Genomic DNA, 21,673 nt, shown 5'->3' on the forward strand with positions numbered 1-21,673 from the left:
GTTGTCTCTCTCTGCCTGGGTCGGTTTGGAATGGGACGCTTGTGGCTGAGGGGCTGGTGAGAGGGTTCAGTGGTCAAGAGCTTTTGCTGCTCTTTTTTTTTGTTTGTTTGGTTTTTTGTTGGTTTTTCGAGACAGGGTTTCTCTGTGGCTTTGGAGGCTGTCCTGGAACTCACTCTGTAGACCAGGCTGGCCTCGAACTCACAGAGATCCGCCTGCCTCTGCCTCCCGAGTGCTGGGATTAAAGGCGTGCGCCACCAACGCACGGTCTAGAAAGCATCGTGTCAGACGGGAAGGACAACAACTGCCGTAACTTGGATTCGAACCGAGGTTGCTGCGGCCACAACGCAGAGTACTAACCACTACACGATCACGGTGAGCCACACACACGACGGTTTTGCTGCTCTTGCAGAGACCCAGGATCAATCCCAGCACCCACAAGGCAGCTCAGAGTGTGCACTGGCTAGTCTTGGTTATCAGCTTGGCTGCGTCTGGAAATGAAACCCCAAAATGGAGAGCATGCATATGAGGGGTTTTCGCTTAACTTGAAGTAATCCAGCTCTAACCTGGTCTACGCCTTCTGCTAGAAGCCTGCATAAGGACGGGACAAGGACGTTTTGCTCTTTGCCTGCGTGCTCTGTCCTTGGTAGCACGTCCTGTGGATACTGAAGACCAGCTCAGAGATTCAGCCTTGTGGGTTGAGCAAGTACTGGAAGTTTAGCCTTTCTACCCACAGTCAGTCATTGTTGGATTAGCTGGACCAGAGCCTGGGTCATTCTAATAAACCCCTTTTCTTTTTGTGTGTGGAGAGTTCTTCTATGAGTTCTGATGCTCTACAGAACCCTGACTAATACACAATACATCCAGAATCCTCTTCTGGCTTCCAGGGTTATCTAGATCTGCATACGCTTGGGCACATCCATAAAATCTTTTTGTTGTTGTTTGTTTGTTTTTAAAGATAGGGTTTCTCTGTGTAGCGATCCTGGCTATCCTGGAACTCACTCTGTAGACCAGGCTGGCCTCAAATTCAGAGATCCATCTGCCTCTGCCTCCCGAGTGCTGGGACTAGAGGTGTGCGCCTGGATAATCTGTTTCAAAGACTTATGTGTTTTATGCGCATGGGTGTTTTCTGTGCATGTATGCACACCAGAAGAGGGCATCGGATCCCACGGGACCCCAGTTACAGACGCCTTTTGGGTGCTGAAAAGTAAACTCGGGAATTCTGGAAGAGCAGCCAGTGTTTCAGCCGCTTAGCCACCTCTCCAGCCCCTAAAGTAAATAAATCTTTAAAACAACAACAACAAGCCATGTGTCTGCAATGCTGTGTGTCCGCACCTAGGGCCCGCCCCAGATCCTGCCCCCCACAGGCCCCGCCCACAAACCCAACTAATAGGCCAGGCCCCGCCCACGAGCACACGGCCCCGCCCAGGCCCCCGCCCTCGCGACTGCGGAAGTGCCTTTTGTGCGGCGCCGCCTCTCTCTCCTCCGCTCAACCTCTGGCTTCCGCTTCCGGTGCGGGTCGTGAGCGCGCGCGAGCGCAGCAGTGGGAGGCGGCGAGCAGCCGGTGAGTGCAGGTGCCCGACCCCGACCTCCCGGCTCCCGAGCAGGGGTGGCCGGGCCTTCACCCTTGCCCGGGGCGGCCCCGGGATGGCCGCGGGTGGCCCCCGGGCCCCGAGGGCGGCCTCACCTGCTTCCGCGCTGCCAGGCCTCAGGCTGCTCCCCTCGCCCCTCCCCGGGCCGGAGTCCGCGCCGTGGGGCTCGGCCTGGACCCCTCTTTCCTAGGCGGAGCTCCGCCCCCGCCGCTCGCCCGCCCGCCCGGGCCTCCGCTCGTCTCTGTTTGGCCTGCACGCCCGGCCCGCTCCGCGTCCCCTCTTTAGACCTCAGCCGCTCGATCGCCTCCATCCCCCGTCCACGCCCTTCACCTGGCCTCACCCCCTCCCCGGCGCCTGTGCTGCCGAGACGCTCGCCCCCGCCCCCAGCAGCCTTCGTCTCCACCGCTGCAACCCTTCCCCCATGCTTGGCTCCTGCACAGGGCCTTTGGGGTTCTTCCTGTGACCCCCGGCCCTGGCAGTACAGCTTCAGACGCTACTTTCCTTCCAAAATTTACAATTTTTCTCTCCCTCCCCTGCCGGGGCCTCACTGTGTAGCCTTGGCTAGTCTGGAACTCATCACATAGACCAGGCTGGCCCCAGACTCAAACACCCGCCTGCCCCCGCTATCCCAGTGCTGAGATTAAAAGCGTGCACCACCAACCCTGGCCAGTTTTTTTTCTTTCTATCTTTTGTTTTTACTTAAAGCAGGATCTCCCCATGTTGCTATGCTGGACAGGTACATATAGCCGGGCAAGACAGTTCTGCATTGATGACCATCCAAGGGCTACCTGTCCCATATTCTGTCGTCTGGACTTTAGCATCTTATCTAGGATAATCCCTTTCCCAAGAGAGGGTCTCCCCCGGCTCACCTGAGGTCTATGTCGCCTGGGCTACCGCAGTCGGACTGCACAAACCCTCCAGGGTTGACGCCGACTTGCTAGTGGACTTGAGGGTTTTGCTGTCCACCTGACACACCCGGTCCCCCCACACCTCAGGTGGAGGCCACGATGTGGCACGAGGCTCGGAAGCATGAGCGGAAACTCCGAGGCATGATGGTGGATTACAAGAAGAGGGCGGAGCGACGTCGAGAGTACTATGAGAAGATTGTGAGTGTCCAGGCTTCCCCGCGGGGTGGGCGGGCCGGGAGGGAGGGGCCTGGGGCTTGCGCCTGTATATATATGTCAAGGCAAGAGCCCTGTTGGCTCTGCGTCACTGTCTGCTCTTTCTCTCCACTGTGAACAGCTGTCTGGGGGCGCTGGAGGTGGAACTCTGGGCTTTGTGCACGCTAGGCAAGACCTCCACAGTCCTAGCTGCACCGTACCCCGTCTCTTCTTGAGTCATCTGTTATGTGACTCGGGCTGGCTCGTGCTCCGTCTCCCTGCCCTGTGCCTCCTGGTTTGCAGCTGACGCTCAGCGAACAGTCATTGCTTCAGCCTAGTTGTTGGGGAGCACTGTCGGGTTAGCCTGTTGTGTCTGGTGCAGCTCCCGTGCAAAACTGGTGTTAAAGATGGAAGACTGAGGGCCGGGCGGTGGTGGTGCATGCCTTTAATCCCAGCACTCGGGAGGCAGAGGCAGGAGGATCTCTGTGAGTTCGAGGCCAGCCTGGTCTACAGAGTGAGTTTCAGGACAGCCAGGGGTCTAACACAGAGAAACCCTGTCTCGGAAAACAAAACAAAGATGGAAGACTGTAGCTCCAGACATACGACTTTCCTCTGGGAAAAAACAAAACAACAACGACAAAAAAACCCCAGCAAACCCCATGCCTTAGCCAAAAAGGCCCTTGTGGCCTCTGCTGCCCTCAGTGGCTCTCTTGAATGTCTTCGCCAGCCTTTTCCATGTCTGCCGCCACAGATGGGTGTTGGTTTATGCTTTGTCTAACTCTTGCTAGTTTTGGGGAAATGACACTTGCTTAGCTGGCTCAGTTCTTTTAGATTATATTCCTGTAGATGTTCTGTCAACGAGTGTCACTGCCCAGCCTCTCCGTTCCCTTTGCCTTCAGTCTTGATCCTGGCAACCCATCCAGCAGACTAGAGAAGTCTTTCTGAAGTGCAATACTGGCCCCGTTCCTCCTCTATGGCTCCTGACTGTCTGGGAGAAGGCCAGGCTCTTGACCATAGCTTTCAATGTCCTACATAATTGTTCCCCCCTAGGAGGTGTTGAGAATGGAAGCCAGGGCAGGGTTTATGCCAAACAGATGCCCTAACTTTGAGCCACATCCCCAGCCCCTCACTGGGGGATTCTAGGCAGGGGCTCTACCACTGAGCCACACCCCAGCCCCTCACTGGGGGATTCTAGGCAGGGGCTCTACCACTGAGTCACACCCCAGCCCCTCACTGGGGGATTCTAGGCAGGGGCTCTACCACTGAGCCACATCCCAGCCCCTCACTGGGGGATTCTAGGCAGGGGCTCTACCACTGAGCCACGTCCCCAGCCCCTCACTGGGGGATTCTAGGCAGGGGCTCTACCCCTGAGTCTCTTGGCCCCAGGCCCATTCACCCTTAGGGAAGTGGACATGCGTAGATCCCGTGCTGGGTAGGCTTGGCCGGATGCGTGAGGTTCCCTCGCAGGCTCATTGGAGGGTTGGCTGTGTAGACCAGCGTGCACTTACCTGTTGGGTGTGTTGTGGGTTTTCCTGGGCAACGTGAAGGACAGCCCTCCACTGTTGGCAGGACAGCACATCATCCCTGCCTTTGGCCTTTGTCAGCGCCGTGTCCCTGTGGCAACAGCTTTAAGAAGAATCTGGTCAAATTCATAGCAAGCATCGGAGCCTTATAAGTGGCCTCAGCTTCCCGAGTGGGCGGGAGATGGCTACACAGCTTGTGTGTCACGGTTTGTGTAACTGTTAACTTGCAGGACGGGGGTGTGGCTCAGTGGTGAGTGCCTGCCCAGCCAGCCCCCCCCCCCATACACACAAGGAAAAAGGAAAGCAGCAGACTCGACCCCTGTTACTGCTGGATACCGTGGAGCTTTGCTTGAAACCCATGGCTGGAAGCCACATAGGGAGCTTGCACAGGGGCGTCCAGGCTCCTGATGGTGACGAGGAACAGCACCTCACTGGGTGACAGGAGGAGCTTGATGACAAGTGTCTGTGGGGCTCTTTGTGATGTGAACCATACAAGCAGCCAGTGTCCTGGGCAGGAATGTGATCTGCATGCAGATGTGTGGCTTCCAGAGATGGCCAGGCCGCTGCTGGGGGGGAGGCGGGGTGGGGAAACCGGGGTGGGCTGTGGCTGCCTGGGTGAGTGTAGCTGTGATCCCCGATCGCTGATAATTCTTGGTGCCTCATCATTCTTGGTGACTGCTTTTTTCAAGTTTTATGACTTTTCTGTCATTGTTTCTATTCTTGGCAACTTTCTTCCTTTTTTTTTGAGATTAGTTAGGTCTTGCTAAGTTGCATAGGCTGCCCTAGGATTTACTGTAACCCAGGCCGCTCTCCAACCCACATTCCTCCTGCCTCGGCCTGCTCGGTGCTGGGACAAGTGCATGCCTCCATGCCTCTTTAATCAGCCCAGCAGTTTGGGAAAAGAAATGCAGTCTACAGAATGACGGCGCACACTTTTAATCCTTGCATTTGGGAGGCAGAGGCAGGTGGATCTGTGAGTTTGCGGCCAGCCTGATCTTTACAGAAAGCTTCAGTCCAGCCAGGACTACATAATAAGACTGTCCCAGAGGAACAAGGAGAAAGAATTACAATCCCTTGTTAATACACAGGTGAGACATAACCTCGTCTCCCTCTGGAAGGCCCAGGCGGCCCTCTCCTGAGCCGGGCACTCCCTTGGACTCTTCATGTCTAAGGCAGTCACTGTTGAAGGCAGGGGTGTGAGCCTTAGAGGGTGGAACTTGAGCTGTGGCCCCCGAGCATCCACTGGTATGTGCCGAAGAGCTCGGCGAGGCAGGGAATGATGGAACGTGCCTGCGTGGACTCCTGACCCATCTGAGCTCAGAGGCAGTGTAGCCTGATGGGTAAGAATGGATTCAGCTGAATTGTTGACCTCTGGTGCAGGGATGGAGCTAGAGAGATTATTCGTGCTAGGTACACGCGCGAGGCTCCTGCTCCGCTCTCAGCCCGGGGTTTGCATCTTAGGTAGGTCCTTGTGCTCCCTCGTTCTTGCAAGCATAGCTCACAGAGCCAAGAGCGGGAGAAGCTTACTGCCTGCGGAATAAAGGAGCGCTGGGCTGGGTGATGTCTCAGTGGTTAAAGCACTTGCTGTGTAAGCGCAAGGACCAGAGTTGGGATCCACAGAACCCATGGAATGACGGCAGGCCTCAGGAAGGCAGAGGCTGGGTCCCAGAGACTGACCAGCCAGACCAGCCCTGTCAGCCAGCTTGACGACTGATTGAGAGGCCTCAGCAAGTTGGAAGAGTGATGGGGGTGATTCCTGACAGGAGCCTGAGGCCTCCGAGTGCATGTGTACCCACACATGTCACACACTCAGGCAGACATGCACACATGTAAAAATGGGAAAATGTGACTGTGCAGTCACTGATGGCCATTTATCCTCACGTCCAACGTGGAGCAGGAGACCAGTGACCACAGAACGGTTCCTGACTCTGCAACAGAGGCAGACCTCTGTGAGCTCGTGGTCGCAGTATTACAGTGAGACTTGTCCCCAACCAAACCCGAAAACCAAATAGGTGCGACTCGATCCTGCAGGCCAGGTGATGCAGTCCCACATTTAACCTAGAATGGCGGTGTTAGGGACGGGGAGGGGGGGCATTCTTTAGTGGATAGAGTTTGCAGTTTGCAAGATGGGGCCAAGGTGGAGATGGGTAGCGTAGCTCCCAGACCGAGGAGCGTGTTGGCTGATGCTTTTACATTGTAGCTCCCAGAGACCGAGGAGCGTGTTGGCTGATGCTTTTACATTGTAGCTCCCAGACCAAGGAGCGTGTTGGCTGATGCTTTTACATTGTAGCTCCCAGACCTAGGAGCATGTTAGCTGATGCTTTTACATTGTAGCTCCCAGACCGAGGAGCGTGTTAGCTGATGCTTTTACATTGTGGCTCCCAGACCGAGGAGCGTGTTGGCTGATGCTTTTACATTGTAGCTCCCAGACCAAGCGTGTTGGCTGATGCTTTTACATTGTGGCTCCCAGACCGAGCGTGTTGGCTGATGCTTTTACATTGTAGCTTACACAGTTCAGGGCTGGGCTGGGGCGCTGGTGAGTGGGAGCGTACTTGTCTAGTGTGGGCGAGGCCCAGAGCTCAGTCTTCAGTACACCACAAAAGTGAAAAGTTGAACTTAGCATCTATGTTAGGTGTTTTTTACCACAATAACAGTTGCCCTAAAGTTTGGCAAAATAAACAAGTTAGAAAAGAGTTAGGCCCATCAAGGGTCATAATAATGCTTGATGCCTCGGTGGCTTTGCCTCTGTTTCCTGTGGGAAATGGAGGTCTCCGGGGTTCAGAGATGGATGGAGTGGGGACATTCTCACAACCAGTGCTGAGGTAGAGGCTGGCTGTCAGGACGGCTCCCCGGCTTTTCCACAGCGCCTCCCCCAGGCATGCCCTGGCCCGGGGCCGCCTACTTGGGCCCTGTGCCTGTCCCTTCTGGGCTGCAGATCCTCCGTGTTCTCTTGCATGCATGCCGGACTCCGCGCTGTTCCTGCCGCCCCTAGAATCTTCACCTCAGGCTTGCTAGAGGCTGTGAAGCCTTGATCCCACAGCCACAGCTGCACCTGAGCTTGGGCAGGCCTCTGTCAGCTTCATGGTGAACTGAGGGTCCTGACAGCCCGGTGCCAGGCAGGCAGATGAGGGGGTGCCCAGCTGCGGCTGCTCTGGTCCCTGCCAGCATCTCCTCCCTGCTGGGGGTGGTGGGAACAGACAGTAACCACGGAGCTGGGGTGCTGAGCCTCTGTGGGGAGGATTCTTTGTTTCTCTGAGAGCTCTGTGGCGACCAGGGCCTGGGGACAGATCCAGCATGGAGCAAAACAGATCCCTGCCCCCTGGGAGGCGCATGCTGCTTGGTGTTCTTGTGGGAGGCTGGTGGCGAGGGAACGAGCTGGCGTAGCATGGCCGGTGCCCTGGAGGAGACAAGTGGGCCCGGGTGAGGCGCTGGTGTGGGGCTGATCGGGAAAGCTCTGGAAGGAGACCCAGAGTAAGCGAGAGAGCAGCGCTGCTAATAGGGATCAACAGTACAGACTTTCTAGAGCTTTCTGGGAGTGATAGCAGAGAGGCCCGTAGCCTGGACCAGGCTCTGGGGAGAGGAGGCCGTGCTTTGGAGGGACAAGGAAAACACTGCCCAGGGAAGAGGTGACCCGTGGAGAGCAGGACCCAGCCAGGCACGTGCTGGAAGGCTGTGTCAGACTGTGGGAGCCAGCTCAGAATTTACGGCACAGCATAGAGCCCCCTCCTTGGCTCTGCCTGGTTGATGTGATTTGACCTCAAGAACTGTCAGGGCAGGGCTCTGCCTCCCCGCCACCAGGTTCTGCTTTCCATGGCGCTCTTGTGATGATGTGTATCTGTAAGTCCTCTCCCTAGTACCAGGGTTCAGGCTCCGGGACGGCGCCAACTTGGGCATCCTTTGGCAGGGCTGGTTTTGGTTTTTTGTTTATTTATCTGTTTAATGTTTTTCCAGACAACGTTTCTCTCTGTATCTCTGGCTGTACTAGAAGTAGCTCTGTAGACCAGGTCTGGCCACAAACTCATACATCCATCGCCTGCCTCTGCCTCCTGAGCGCTGGGGTTAGGAGCTTGTGCCACCAACGCCGGCTCTTTGTTGGACTTTACATCCACTCAGCTTTCTTTGAGTGCTGAGGGTGGAGCTGCAGCCTCCTGCCTGCCAGGCGGCTCTGTCCCACGGTTACGGCCCGAGCCCAGGCCAGCTTGTTGGGTCGAGTTTCTTTGTCACTTGCCTTGCTGGTTGTCAGTCCCGCCATCCTGGTGCACATGGAGTGGGACTTTCTCTGCCTGGCGTCCCCTGGGCCTGCAGATGTATCACTGCCCTTGCTTGTGTGAGCTTCCTGCCCCAGAGGCTGCCACAGGCCCAGTGCTCACACTGTGCTCCAATGGATGGCCCAGATGGGCATGAAGAGTCAGGGGTAGGTAGGCTTTTAATTTGTAACCTCCTGCCTCAGTTTCCCCAGTAGCTGGCAGAGACTCCGGCTGGCAGGCTGCCTCAGCTAGAGCAGAGCACTGCTGGCCACGCCCGGGAGGGCACGGTTCCCCGTCCCTGAGGCTGCTTAGGTTGCTGGTGCTGTGCCTGTTGGCTCTCCTGTGAGGAGTGGCCCAGGGACTTGACCCAGGGGCCAGCTGACCACTAGGCCTACCTGCGGAGGTATGGCGGGCCTTGGCTCCTTGGTGACCTCTGACCTGTTCCTCCTTGCAGAAGAAAGACCCCGCCCAGTTCCTGCAGGTGCATGGCCGAGCCTGCAAGGTTCACCTGGATTCTGCTGTCGCCCTGGCTGCTGAGAGCCCTGTGAACATGTAAGGCTGTTGGGGGGTGGCGTAGTGTCAGGAGGGGTTGGGGTGCTCCAGAGTCTGCAGTAGAGGCTCGGGTGAGGACAGACTGGGTATTCAGGCTGGGAGGACCGTGCGGGGGGGGGGGGAGTTGAGTGTCTGGGGGTGTGTAGATGGTCGCAGTGGGGTCACTCGGGACCGACTGAGGCTCACGGGTGCCGGGGACCTGTTTGGGGATGACGGGGTTTACGTTCCTTGCTGTTGCCTGGCCCTGAGAAGTGGGGTCCTACTTTGTGGACGGGAGACGGGTGGCAGTCGTTGGGTGGGAGATGAGGCCTGAGAACGGGAGATGACAGAGGGTGACAGCGCTGTCAGGGGCTGAGGTGCTGGGAACCAGGCGCTCGGATTCTGAGTCCCGCCTCTGCCACCTCAGGATGCCCTGGCAAGGGGACACCAACAACATGATTGACCGCTTTGATGTTCGGGCACATCTAGACCATATCCCCGACTACACCCCCCCACTGCTCACCACCATGTAAGTCCGCTGGGCCGGGACTGCCAGCCACCCCAAGCTTGTCTGCCCCAGCGTGCCGGCGCCTTTCTTGGGAGGGAGGAGTCTTGCCCACCTCAGCCCCTAGCCAGAAGCCTCCCGACTTTTCCTGATGGCCGGGGCTTTGGTTCACCTTACCTTCCCCCCCCCCCCCAAGCTCCCCGGAGCAGGAGTCGGACGAGCGGAAATGTAACTACGAGCGGTACCGAGGCCTGGTGCAGAACGACTTCGCCGGCAGTGAGTGGCAGGGCGGGGCGTGGGGCGTGGGGGGGCCTGAGGCTGGACTACCTAGACAAGGCTCACCCAGGTACTTGTGCTGGCCGCCCTTGCTTCTGTCCCGGTCCATGTGCGCCCTCTTCCTCTGGGCGCCTGCCCTGAAGCTGGCACAGGGTCAGGTTAGGGTTGGCGCTGGGTCAGGTTAGGGATGGGGCTGGGGTTAGGTTAGGGTTGGCACTGGGTCAGGTTAGGGATGGGGCTGGGTCAGGTTAGGGTTGGGGCTGGGTTAGGTTAGGGTTGGGGCTGGGTCAGGTTAGGGTTGGGGCTGGGGGATTACATGTGCAAGCCTTGCTCTGAGCTGACACAGGCAGCCCTGGCCTCAGACTCGATAGTCCCCGATTTCCGTGTCCCAAGATGCTTTTGTATTTACAACCAGAGGCTGCCACATTCTCGCAGCCAGTGAAGCCATAGGGTTTCGCGGAAGTTTTCAGGGCAGTTTGCGGTCTGTCGCCATGGAGCTCCAGCCAGGGCTCCCTTCACTCACCCCTGTAAGCAGCGTGTGCTACACTGTCCTGGAGCCAGAGAGCCACCGCATAGTGGCAGCCATAGTCACATGCGTGAGAACCAACCTAGGCAGCGTGAGCGATGGCTTGCTAAGCATTCCTGAAGGGGAGTAAGGCAGAGCTGGGCAGACCCATGCTTTTTCCTGAGCCCAGGCGTGAGAACCAACCTAGGCAGCGTGAGCGATGGCTTGCTAAGCATTCCTGAAGGGGAGTAAGGCAGAGCTGGGCAGACCCATGCTTTTTCCTGAGCCCAGGCGAGGTGTGGATTGCAGTCCCTGGGTTAGGATGCACAGGGATTAGAGGTGGTCTGCCACAGCCGAGGAGGGGCCACGCTGTGTCACCCGGCCCAGACACCAGGTGCCACAGTTAGAAAGGCTGAAGTGCACGGGCTGGTGCCTGGCTCAGCACCAGTGCTACTCCAGGGGCAGGGAGATCTCAAGTTCAAGGCTTGCCTGGGCCAGCCCAAATAAAGTAACTTTGTGAGACCCTGTCTCACGAAGATGGCTGAGGAAGTAGTTCCATGGTGGAGTACTTGCTTGATGCTCAGCATCCTCGTACATCCCCCCCTTTAACAAGAAAAGGAAGCTAGCCGAAGCCTACAGACCCTCCTGAGCACCAGAGCAAGCAAGTCAGAATTAGCAGGGGCTGAAGGGAGACCAGGGCTGGCTCAGTGCCCTGGGAGCCCCCTGAAGCAGGAGCTGGGCCTGTGGGGAGCATGGTCACCAGGCACCCGATTGATACGGACCAGGCCACCAAGCCACAGGACACTTCAGTCATGCATGTGCTCCACGACAGCAGTAGGGCCCCTCAGTCTCAAGTGCTCCCTCTGTCGGGGGTGCCATCCGACAGGAGAGGGATCTGAGGCCCATCACCATCACTGGAGCAAGGTCACAGGGCGAGTGAGTCATGTAGCTAGTGCTGGGTGCTACGGTCACCTGGGCTCTGGACAGCAGAGTGGATGCCTTGGCTGCCCCCAGCCTTGTGCCCCGCCCCTCCTCGCCCGCATGCTGACCATGGGCTCTCCTCGACAGTCTCGGAGGAACAGTGCTTGTATCAGATCTACATTGATGAGCTGTACGGAGGCCTGCAGAGACCCAGCGAGGACGAGAAGAAGAAGTGAGTCTGCTGGGTGGGGACCGGCCTTCCCCCCCCCACACACACACACTCCTTAGTCTCCCAGAGCAGGACCACAGTGACCCGCGGAGAGGAAGAGGCAGAGCAGAGGACAGCCCCGCCCGAGCTCTCTGCTGCCTCCTCGCAGAGCCGTGTGAGCTCTGGGCGAGTGTGGGTCCTGTGGAGAGGCCCAGGCAGGCAGCCCTGTGCAGTCACCTTAAGTCCCATGGGTGACGGGGGTGTCATGCACTTGTCCCAGTGCCTGCACGCAGTGGGCTTGCAACCCAGAGACACTGGTGTCACTCTGCAGTGTACCTAAGGTTGCCAGCTGTCCCCAAAGCCAGCCTGGCTGGACACTGTAGTTGGAGCCTGGATCAGATCTGCTTCCTGACCTGCTCAGGCACTTCCCAGACCTAAGCCTTGCCTTCAGGATAAGGTGCCGGATGAGGCAGGAAGTCAACGGGGGCCTCCCGGTGTGACCCCTGAGGCAGAGCCGGGGCGCACTGCACTCAAAGGGACCTGGCCTGTGCCGGCAGGCCTGTCTCCTGGCAGGAGTGAGCACCCGGGCGAGGCTGGCAGGCCCGGCTGGAACAGCTTAGGAGAACACATGTTGCCAGGGGCCCAGGGTCCTTTGTGGGGCTCGCCTGGGGCCTGCTCTGCTGGGTAGCCCCGGGCACATGGCTCTCTTCCAGGCTTGCAGAGAAGAAGGCTTCCATCGGCTACACCTATGAAGACAGTACTGTGGCGGAGGTAGAGAAGGTGGCCGAGAAGCCAGAGGAGGAGGAGTCCCCAGCCGAGGAGGAGAGCAATTCGGATGAAGATGAGGTCATCCCCGACATCGGTGGGGTCCCCTCTCTGCCCTCCCCACCTGCAGCCCCTGGGCATCGGTTTTGTGTCTCGCCCCCTCGCCCTCTGTGGGTACCCGTGCTTACAGGGCCTTCCCTGCCCGCCCGAGCTCCAGGACCTCACCCCCCTCCCCCCTTCCCTGTCGTACTCCCAGCCTCCCCACTTCCCTGTCCCCTCTGCCACCCATTTCTGGGCACTGTTCTACAAGGTCTTCCCACCTAGGAGGTGGCTCTTCCTCGTCCATCTGGGTCGGCCTTGCTTTGCTCTGGGAAGGGAATCTTCCCCGGCATCTGTCACTCATCCCCCTGTGCCCGCCCGCCCTCCCTCCCTCCCATGGAAGTCCCCACTGAGACGACTGCGGCTGCCCCCCCTCCCCCATTCCATCCTCCTCTTGGTGGGCTTCGCCTCAGGCAGAGCTGCCTTCCGCGTCTGTCCTTCCTGCCCTCTCCCCGCCTCCCGCCCTCTTCTCTCTCTTTCCCGCACTCCGTTCAGACTCATGCACCCTCCTCTCCTTGCCCAGCTGTGCAGTGGGCCTCGGCTGAGCTATTACAGCTGTGGCGTCCTCCCTGGAGGTGCTCCACCTGGGGCGTGGCCCTGACAGCCTCTCTCTTGGTGCAGACGTGGAGGTGGATGTGGACGAGCTGAGCCAGGAGCAGGTGGCCGACCTCAATAAGCAGGCCACCACCTACGGCATGGCTGACGGGGACTTCGTCAGGTGAGACGCCCGCTCCCCTGCCTGCCCTGGCCTCCCAGGCACCTCTCTGCTGCCACCCAATGTGACCTGGAAGCTACTGGTTTGCTTGGGGACAGCACCCTCTAGTGGTGCACTACTAACCCTTCACATCAGCATGCTGTGCGAGCCTCACCTCCAGCATCAACAGACCAGAAACTGTTTTTTGTGCGGAATCTAGGGATCAGTCCCAGGTCCCTGCCAAAATCTGAACCCAGAACCTTCTAGCACAGTGATTTCTGTTGTTGCTTTTCAAGACAGGCTTTCTCTGTGGCTTTGGAGGCTGTCCTGGAACTCGCTCTGTAGACCACGCTGACCTGGAACTCACAGAGATCCTCCTGCCTCTGCCTCCCGAGTGCTGGGATTAAAGGCGTGCGCCACCAAAGCCTGGCGGGTTCTGCTTTTCGTTTTGTTTTGAATTTCATGTGTGTGAGCGTTCTGCCTGTGTTAGTTCTGTGCATCGTGTGCTGGCCTGGTATTTGCAGCCACCAGAAGAGGGCGCTAGATCCCTCGGCCCTGGAGTTACAGGCAGTTGTGAGCCGTCAGTTGTGGGTACTGCGAACTGAACTCAAGTCCTCTGGAAAAGCAGTAGCTGTTTTTAACCTTTACACCAGTCCCGAGCGCTGAACTCTTCACTGCTAAACCAGCACCTGTCTTCCGGGAGACTCTCAAGGAGACTGCTGTGGTCCTGGTGGTGTAGTTGGGTTCCCAGGCACACATGGCGCCTCACACCCAGTTCCTTCCCGGGGCACCAGGCACACATGCGATACACAGGTAGACACACTTCCAGGCAAAATGCCCATACGCATAAATGTAAGAACATTGTTTTAGATTCTCAGTAAAATCTTTCGACTGTATCAAAGAAACCTGGTGTGGTAGCACACACCTATCTATGATCCTGCAGTACAGAGCCTGAGGCTAAAAGGTCATGAGTTCAAAGCCTACCTCGGTAGTAAGTTCCAGGCCAGCCTGAGCTACAGAACAAGAGCCCGTCAAGGGGAAGGGCAGGACAGGGAAAGAAAGGGCAGGGGGATGTGCGTCTGCACGTTGCCTAGGTGAAAGGGTTGCTAATGAGGTCGGGACCAGGCAGGGCTACCTAGTGAGAGCCAGAGCAGTCTGGTCCGTGACAGCAGTGCCTTCCTGGGAGAAAGGAGGGGAGGAGTTGTGTCCCAGAATCAGGCCGTGACACTAGGTCCCTGCTGTCCTTGTTGCCTTTGCCAGAGCTCAGCCCGGGGCGTGTGCACTTAGTGCTGACTCTCTCTCTCTCTCTCTCTTCAGGATGCTTCGGAAAGACAAGGAGGAGGCAGAGGCCATCAAACATGCCAAGGCCCTGGAGGAGGAGAAAGCCATGTACTCGGTGAGGTCTGGGTAGGGTGAAGACGGCAGAGGTGTGCCTCCAGCGAGGACACACCCCTCACCATCCGGGTGCTCCCCATGCAGGGCCGGCGTTCCCGGCGACAGCGAAGAGAGTTCCGGGAGAAGCGGCTGAGGGGCCGCAAGATCAGCCCTCCCAGGTAGGATTTCTCCCCTGGCCAGCTTCACTCACCAGCCGGGGCTGAGTGGAGCCTAGCCTTGGCTTTAGGAAGGGTCGTTGTAATGCCCCAGAGTGGCAGTTAAGGGTGAGGAGTAGCAGTGGAGGCTTGTGGGTACTCTCCTCTGCCGCCTGCCCCACCAACCCTGCTGGCCTGGGGACTCGGAGTGGGCAGGAGGCTCCTGGGGATGGCTAGAGGGACCATGGCCAGGACTCAGGGCCCCAGCCATAGGTTGGTCAGTGTCGCCTCTGTAGTGTCTAGATGAAGGACTCCTTTCTTGTAGCTACAGTTCCTTCCTCTGGGAAGTGGGGAGAGGGGCCGCTCCCCACATGGAGACAGGGTTGGGCGGAGCAGTTGCAGACGCAGACCCTGGTGGCCCTAGGCAAACCTCTGAAAAAGGAGAGGCTTGGGTTTGAACTGCTCAGGGCTGTTCTCGTCATTGGCGCTATCAGTGTACCAACCAAAAATGCCAGCTGCAGGCCACGTGCCCGAGCTGAGACCGGGCTCCTTCCGCACTCAGGAGGCCCTGGCCCTCTCTGGACCGTTCTCTGCTGTGAAGAGAATGGTCAGGGCTCTCGGAAGGAGTCCCGGAGTGAAGTTAGGCACGCTGCTGTCACAGCAGTGGCAGGGACGGTTGTCGTGGCGGAGTGGCCTCCAGCATGGGGTTGGAAGGCCGGGCAGCTCCAGGGCTGCTCCTGCTGTGCTCAGGATACAGCTGTGGGGTCCCCGAAGCAGGCGGGGTGCACAGTCTGCAGCTCTGGGGCTCTGGGTGGGGTAGGCCCAGTCTCAGCTCGCCTTGTCCTTCCTGTTGTCTCCATAGTTATGCCCGCCGAGACAGCCCTACCTATGACCCCTATAAACGGTAAGTGTCAGTGCCCAGGAAGAAGCCGTCCTTGTGGCCAGCCCTTTGGGTCACCCCTGTGGCACCCTGTGGTCTGTGGGTAGAGGTTGGGTCTACGTCAGACCAGGCTGGCCCCCAATTTTTTTCTTTTAATTCAGAATTTCCCCCTTTTTTTTCTTCTAATGTTAACAGAACAGTCTTGAGATACACACAGTGAAATATGGCATAAAGGGGTGTAGCGACCGGGTGTCTTTAACACTGACCCCCAGAAACAGTGAGAATCCCAGGCGCTGACAGGGCCCAGCAGGCATGGTGCGGGTCCCAGGGTGTTGGTGTCCGATTTAACTTCCTCCTGCAGCTCTCTTAAGGTCATGGGTGGGGCCTGGTGGGACCAGGGGGCTGTTGGGTTGGCTGCTTTGCTGGAAAGGGTGTTCCACTATGATGAAATGAAACCACGTGCAGGAGCTGAGGGCTTACTCCCCGGGTTAAACGGGAAGCCTGCAGTATTTTCATTGAGTCTGTGCTGTTCTAGGACTGAAACCCGGGGCCTCTTGCATCGGCAAAGCCTTCTCTGAGTTATAGCCAGCCTTTCGTTTTTATTGACGACATAAAGCCAGGCATTTTCTTTTCTTTTCTCTTTGTTTTTGTTTATTGACACAGAGTTTCTCTGGGTAGCCTAGATTGTCCTGGAACTCTATGTGGACAAGGCTGGCCATGCCCCCCCCCAGACAGCGTTTCTCTTATACAACAGGCTGTCCTGGAACTCACTCTGTAGACCAGGCTGGCCTCGAACTCACAGAGATCTGCCTCCCAAGTGCTGGGATTAAAGGCGTGCGCCACCACCGCCCCGACAATTTATTTTTGAGACAAGGTCTCTATGTATAACAGGCTGGCCTGGAACTCAGCACAACCGACCCGGGCCCTGGTGCAGCTGAAACTCTGAGTGTTGCCTCCCTTTTGCCCGCCCTCGGCTGCAGGTCACCTTCAGAATCCAGCTCGGAGTCCCGGTCCCGGTCCCGCTCCCCGAGCCCAGGTCGCGAGGAGAAGATCACTTTCATCACCAGTTTCGGGGGCAGCGATGAGGAGGCGGCTGCTGCCGCGGCGGCCGCTGCCGCATCGGGCACTGCCCCCGGGAAGCCCCCCGCGCCCCCCCAGCCCGGCGGCCCCGCTCCAGGCCGCAATGCCAGCGCCCGGTCGGTAACGCCTGCAGCCTGCCCCCAGCTAGCGGCGGGCAGGAGGGCCGGGCCCTCTAGGGCAGCGGCGCTAACCGTGCTCCCCTCCGCAGCCGCCGCTCCTCCTCGTCCTCCGCCTCCAGGACCTCCAGCTCCCGCTCCACTTCGCGCTCCAGCTCGCGCTCCCGCCGTGGCTACTACCGCTCTGGTCGCCACGCGCGCTCCCGCTCGCGCTCCTGGTCCCGCTCCCGCTCCCGCTCCCGGCGCTATTCGCGCTCCCGCAGCCGCGGAAGGCGGCACTCGGAAGGCGGTTCCCGCGACGGACACCGCTACTCACGCTCCCCGGCCCGGCGGGGCGGCTACGCGCCCCGCCGCAGAAGCAGGTGCGAGCCCGAAGGCGGGTGCGAGCCCGAAGGCGGGTGCGAGCCCGAGGGGTGTGCGCCTGCGTTTGGGCGGTGCCCACACTGGGGAGGGCGGGCTGCTGGGGACTGACCGCTTGGAAGCAGGACGGGTAGGTGCCCAAAATACGGGGTAGGGCAACCATCAAGGTGTTGAGGGTGGTCCCGGGCCCTGTTTATGGCATGCACTGTCGTAGTTGACTGCCAGCCTCCTGGTCTGTGTCAGTCATAGTGTCTGTCATACATACCCGTGGGAGCCGCCGGGGCCATCAGTCACTAACTGCCGGGCAGCCCCGGCTCCCTCATCTTCCTGTTGCTCGGGAGAGACCAAGTGCGGGTTTCTGACAGCTGTGGTCACTCGGTACTGACAAGAAGCACCAGTCAGCCAGGGCAGATTGGTTACGTATTTGGAAGTTGGCTCCTGAGTGTCTCCTGTAGCCCGGCACAGGAGAACGGCTGGGGGAGAAATGGAGCCTGTCACAAACTGAACGCCCGCCCAGGGGGACCGCTTTCTTGAGAATCCCACCAGGGAAACTCTGGGACTGCCTAGCCTGTCCAGAGGTGGTGCGCTGGCATGGAGAATGTGTGGGGTTGCCACCGCCACAGGTGTGGGTCAGAGCGAGGCACCTGAGTACCCTGAGCTGGGCCCCCCAGGAAGTTAGCACCCGGGTATGGAGTGAGGTGGAGAGGTGTGTCCTGCGTACTCGTGTGGGGTCCTGGCCCTGTTCTAGAATGTGTCCAGGGAGCAGCGAGGCTTTCCGAGGGAATTATGGGGAAAAGAACACTGCATATGCTCAACCGTGTTGGAGGCTGTGGACTTGGAAATTGGGGTGACTCCCTGTAGGTCCCTGGAGCCTCAAAGCCCTCCTCCTCTGCACCTAGGAGCCGCTCCCGTTCAGCTGACCGCTATAAGCGGGGCGCTCGGGGCCCCAGGCACCACAGTAGCAGCCGCAGCCGCAGCAGCTGGTCCCTGAGCCCGTCCCGAAGCCGCAGTCTGACCCGCAGCGGAAGCCGCAGCCAGAGCCGCAGCGGAAGCCGCAGCCAGAGCCAGAGCCACTCACCATCGCCCCCAAGGGAGAAGCTGACCAGGCCAGCAGCGTCCCCTGCTGTGGGCGAGAAGCTGAAAAAGTGAGTAGGGTCTGACTGGACCTGAGGGAGCGCCCCAGGGCTGGAGGGAAGGTGATGATAAGCTCGGGTGTGCGCACTGCCTGTGGGGGCCATCAAGGCCTCGGCTCCCAGAGGTTGTCGGGGGTGTGGTCCTGTCGAGGTCCTGTGGGTCAGGAACACATCCCGAAGGGGCTGATGGCAGTCCTGGGCCCTGTGGTGAGTGGCACTGCCATTTCCTCCCACCCAGGACCGAACCTGCCGCTGGTAAAGAGACAGGAGCTGCCAAAGTCAGTAAGAATTTGGAACTCGCCCGTCTAATTCCCGTCAGCAGCAGTGTCCAGAGCTGGGCCCGGTGGGCCTGCAGGGGGCCCAGGGGGAGGGGAGAACCAGCCCAGGGACTGGGGCGGGGCTACCCAGGCACTCTAAGTCTCACCCCTGCCTCCCACGGGGCTCCAGCTGGCCCCCAAGTCCCAGGCTCTTGGCTTAGGTGGGCTGGGCGAGCTCTGGGCACCCACGCCTATCCCACCCCTTCTCCCGCAGCCCAAGCTGACCCCACAGGAGAGGCTGAAGCTGCGGATGCAGAAGGCTCTGAACCGCCAGTGTAAGTCCCGCCCTGCAGTCCCGCCAGAGCCGGGAGTGGGGAAGCGTGGGTGACCTCAGCCTGCCTGAGCGGGTCAGGGCCCGTGCGGGGACTGAGGACAGCCCTCAGCCTCACCCTCCCTCCACAGTCAAGGCGGATAAGAAGGCGGCCCAGGAGAAGATGATTCAGCAGGAGCATGAGCGGCAGGTCAGACAGGGCTCAGGGGCGGGCGCTCGCTCGCTCGCTCGCTCGCTCGCTCGGGCGCATGGGAGGCCGGCCACCCTCACGGCTGTTTCTGCTGTTTCTGCTGCAGGAGCGTGAGGATGAGCTGCGCGCCATGGCCCGAAAGATCCGGATGAAGTAAGGCCCCGACCTGTGGTAGACCAGCCTCCAGCTGCAGGGGTGCCCCCCCACCTCCCCCACCCCATCCCCCCCCTTCATCGGGCTCCCAGTCCCTTGCCATTGCTGTGCTGATGTTCCGGCAGCTTCTTCCGCCGTTGCCCTAGGCCCCTCATGTCTAAACAGTGTCCCCAGACTCCGGCCTCCCCTCACCTGGCAACTGTCCTCGGTGTTTGTGCTTGATAAGCGGTGAAGTGAAACCTTGCCCCATGGTGGGTGTCTTAGGCCAGGGCCTTCTCCTTTCTCCTTTCTCTTCCTGCGTTATTTGTTGAGCTGTGGTCAGAGCCCCGGTCTAGATCGTAGGCTTGGGCCTCACTTCCTGCCGTCCTAAGACTGTCTGACTGGGTGGCATCCTCTTGGAGCCTGAAGTGAGGCAGCTCCTCTGACCCACCACACTAGGCAGCTAGGATCAGTACCCAGAGTCCTCAGCTTGCCCAGGGCCCTTCAGAAAAGCCCGGGCTGCTACACTGTATATCGATATGGAGGGAGCCAGTCGGGATGGGGGTCTCTGCCTGCCAGCTCTCTCTCAGGTGTGAGCTAACCCTTTGCTCTCTGATCTGCATTGCTCTTTTCTGGGGCAGAGGTGGGAACGGCTCCGCTCTCTGAAGTTGGGCATGTGGGAGCCTGCTGCTGCCATCATGCCACATTTCATAAAGATGCTCGCTTTTTCTTCCCTCTTTCTGGTTTTGGTCTTCCGAGACTGGGTTTCTCTGTATTGTTTTGGAGGCTGTCCTGGAACTCGCTCTGTAGTCCAGGCTGGTCTCGAACTCACGGAGATCTCTGCCTGTTTCTGCCTCCCGAGTGCTGGGATTAAAAGTGTGAGCCACCATCGCTCAGCTTTTTTTTTTTTTTTTTTTTTCCTTTTTGAGATAGGGTTTCACATTGTAGCTCTAGGCGGCCTGGAACTCGCTATGTAGCCCAGACTACATTTGAATTCACAGCAATCCTCCTGCTCCATCTTCCCAAGTGCTGAGATTACATGCATGAAACACCAGGCCTGGTTTGCTGAGAGCGGGAGAGGGAAGGAGGGCCGAGGAAGAGTCAGACAGCACGCCATGGTGTGTGCGGATGTCAGAGGACACCTTCGCAGACAAAGGACTCTGCTTCCAGTGTAGGGCCTGAGGATGGAACCCGGGTCGGGGCAGCATGCTAGCGACAGACACAGTGCTCACCCAGCCGTCTGTCGAAGGTCATCGTGCATTGCAGCTTTGGAGGAACAGGCGTTTCCCACCTGTAATCCCAGCACCGGGGAGGGGAGGGTCATGAGTTCAAGGCCAGTCTGAGCTACACAGGCAGACTCCGAAGAGCGGCCCAGAGACGTGTCCGCTGCTTGGCTTCTGGTGCTGTCGCCACGGCTTCACCTCACCACCTCCATGTCTGTCGCCTCACTTGACGCTGCTGGTCACTGGACAGGCCGCGCAGCAGGCCTGGCTTTCCTGGTGGGGCACATGGGTTTCCAGCCCGCAGGTACTCACCCCTCCCTGCTGGTTGCCTCCCCTCTCCCCCTGCAGGGAGCGAGAGAGACGGGAGAAGGAGAGAGAAGAGTGGGAGCGCCAGTACAGCCGCCAGAGCCGCTCCCCCTCCCCACGCTACAGTGAGTTTCTCCCCGTCTCTGCCTCAGGACTCAACCCGATTCCCAGCCTCAGAGGGGAGGGCACGGGACCAGGGTTACCTGGAGAAACCCTGCTTTAAACAATAAGGAAGAGAACCGTGGTGGCCCGGTAGTCAGGAGAGAGGGATAGGAGTCACTGCGGAGTTCGGGGTCAGCCTGGACTATAAGTGACAAACACAGACACACGCAGACACTGCCTCCATAAACAGCTAACGAAACGCTGTGCAGTCCCAGGCAGAGGGTCACTTGTAGTGTTTGGGAGCAGTCTACATTACACAGGGGACTCCATCTTATTTAAAAAGGTCCAGGACACGATGGTAAAAGCCAGCCAGGCTGCGGGATGTGTCCTGGGGAGAAATGGGAGGATCCACGTCTGAGTTCGAGCCTGTCTGGTCTACATGGCCAGTTTCAGGCTAGCAAAGGCTAACATAGGGGGACCCAGTTTCAGAACAAGCCGTGGCTTGAGGCACACAGATGGCCTGCAAGGGTGAGGGGAGGCTCCAACAGGCCAGGATGGCCCAGCGGAAGCTGGCTGACATCCCACTCCCTTCCTTTCCAGGTCGAGAGTACAGCTCTTCTCGAAGGTAAGGCTCCTGGAAGTCCCGTGTCCCTCCATTTGTTCCTGGGAAGACACTCCTCCCCTCAGCCCAGTCTCGGCATGTTGGTGCCTGCGTGCATGGGAGGGAGGCCCCGAGCATCCCCCCCTCACAGCCGTCTCCCTCCCCGCAGGCGCTCAAGGTCCAGGTCCCGAAGCCCCCATTACAGGCATTAGGCGGAGGACCGAGTGGGGACCGACGCTCTGGGTGTCTGTAGTGAAATAAAAGCTAACATTATTTAACGCCCTGCACCGCCTGCTGTCCTCTGACAAGTGAAGGACTTCCGGGGTAGGGGCAGCTGAGGACCGCTGCAGGGGTGGGGCAGCCTGCAGGGCGCGGTGTGCAGGGCCTGTCTGGGAGACAGGGGCCAATCCAGTCAAGGGCCCAGACTGGCATGTGCGGACAGGGCCAGTGGATGACGGGCTAGGACTGGA

General features: G+C 59.0%; 1 protein-coding gene across 4 annotated transcripts; it reads left to right on the forward strand.

Annotated features, from left to right (window-relative positions):
* The first annotated feature begins 1,473 nt into the window (after positions 1-1,473).
* LOC101838375 (CLK4 associating serine/arginine rich protein) lies at positions 1,474-21,481 on the forward strand. Of its 4 annotated transcripts, none has more exons than XM_040734651.1 (21): positions 1,474-1,561; positions 2,585-2,695; positions 8,914-9,011; positions 9,418-9,519; positions 9,692-9,771; positions 11,345-11,429; positions 12,119-12,267; positions 12,891-12,987; positions 14,281-14,359; positions 14,443-14,516; positions 15,355-15,396; positions 16,353-16,568; positions 16,661-16,930; positions 17,828-18,073; positions 18,300-18,339; positions 18,593-18,653; positions 18,781-18,839; positions 18,946-18,992; positions 20,519-20,625; positions 21,203-21,227; positions 21,373-21,481. In XM_040734651.1, the coding sequence occupies exons 2-21, from the start codon at positions 2,597-2,599 to the stop codon at positions 21,413-21,415; spliced, it is 2,019 nt and encodes a 672-aa protein (XP_040590585.1). In that variant the 5' UTR covers positions 1,474-1,561; positions 2,585-2,596; the 3' UTR covers positions 21,416-21,481. The 4 variants fall into 4 exon arrangements, 2 of the variants coding, with proteins under 2 accessions (XP_040590585.1, XP_005086372.1); XM_005086315.3 differs by having other exon boundaries at positions 20,543-20,625; XR_005872682.1 differs by lacking the exons at positions 21,203-21,227; positions 21,373-21,481 and having other exon boundaries at positions 18,300-18,343; positions 20,543-20,625.
* Positions 21,482-21,673: the final 192 nt, after the last annotated feature.

Source organism: Mesocricetus auratus, unplaced genomic scaffold (genome assembly GCF_017639785.1).
Source record: "Mesocricetus auratus isolate SY011 unplaced genomic scaffold, BCM_Maur_2.0 Super-Scaffold_100038, whole genome shotgun sequence".
Classification (NCBI taxonomy): Eukaryota; Metazoa; Chordata; class Mammalia; order Rodentia; family Cricetidae; genus Mesocricetus; species Mesocricetus auratus.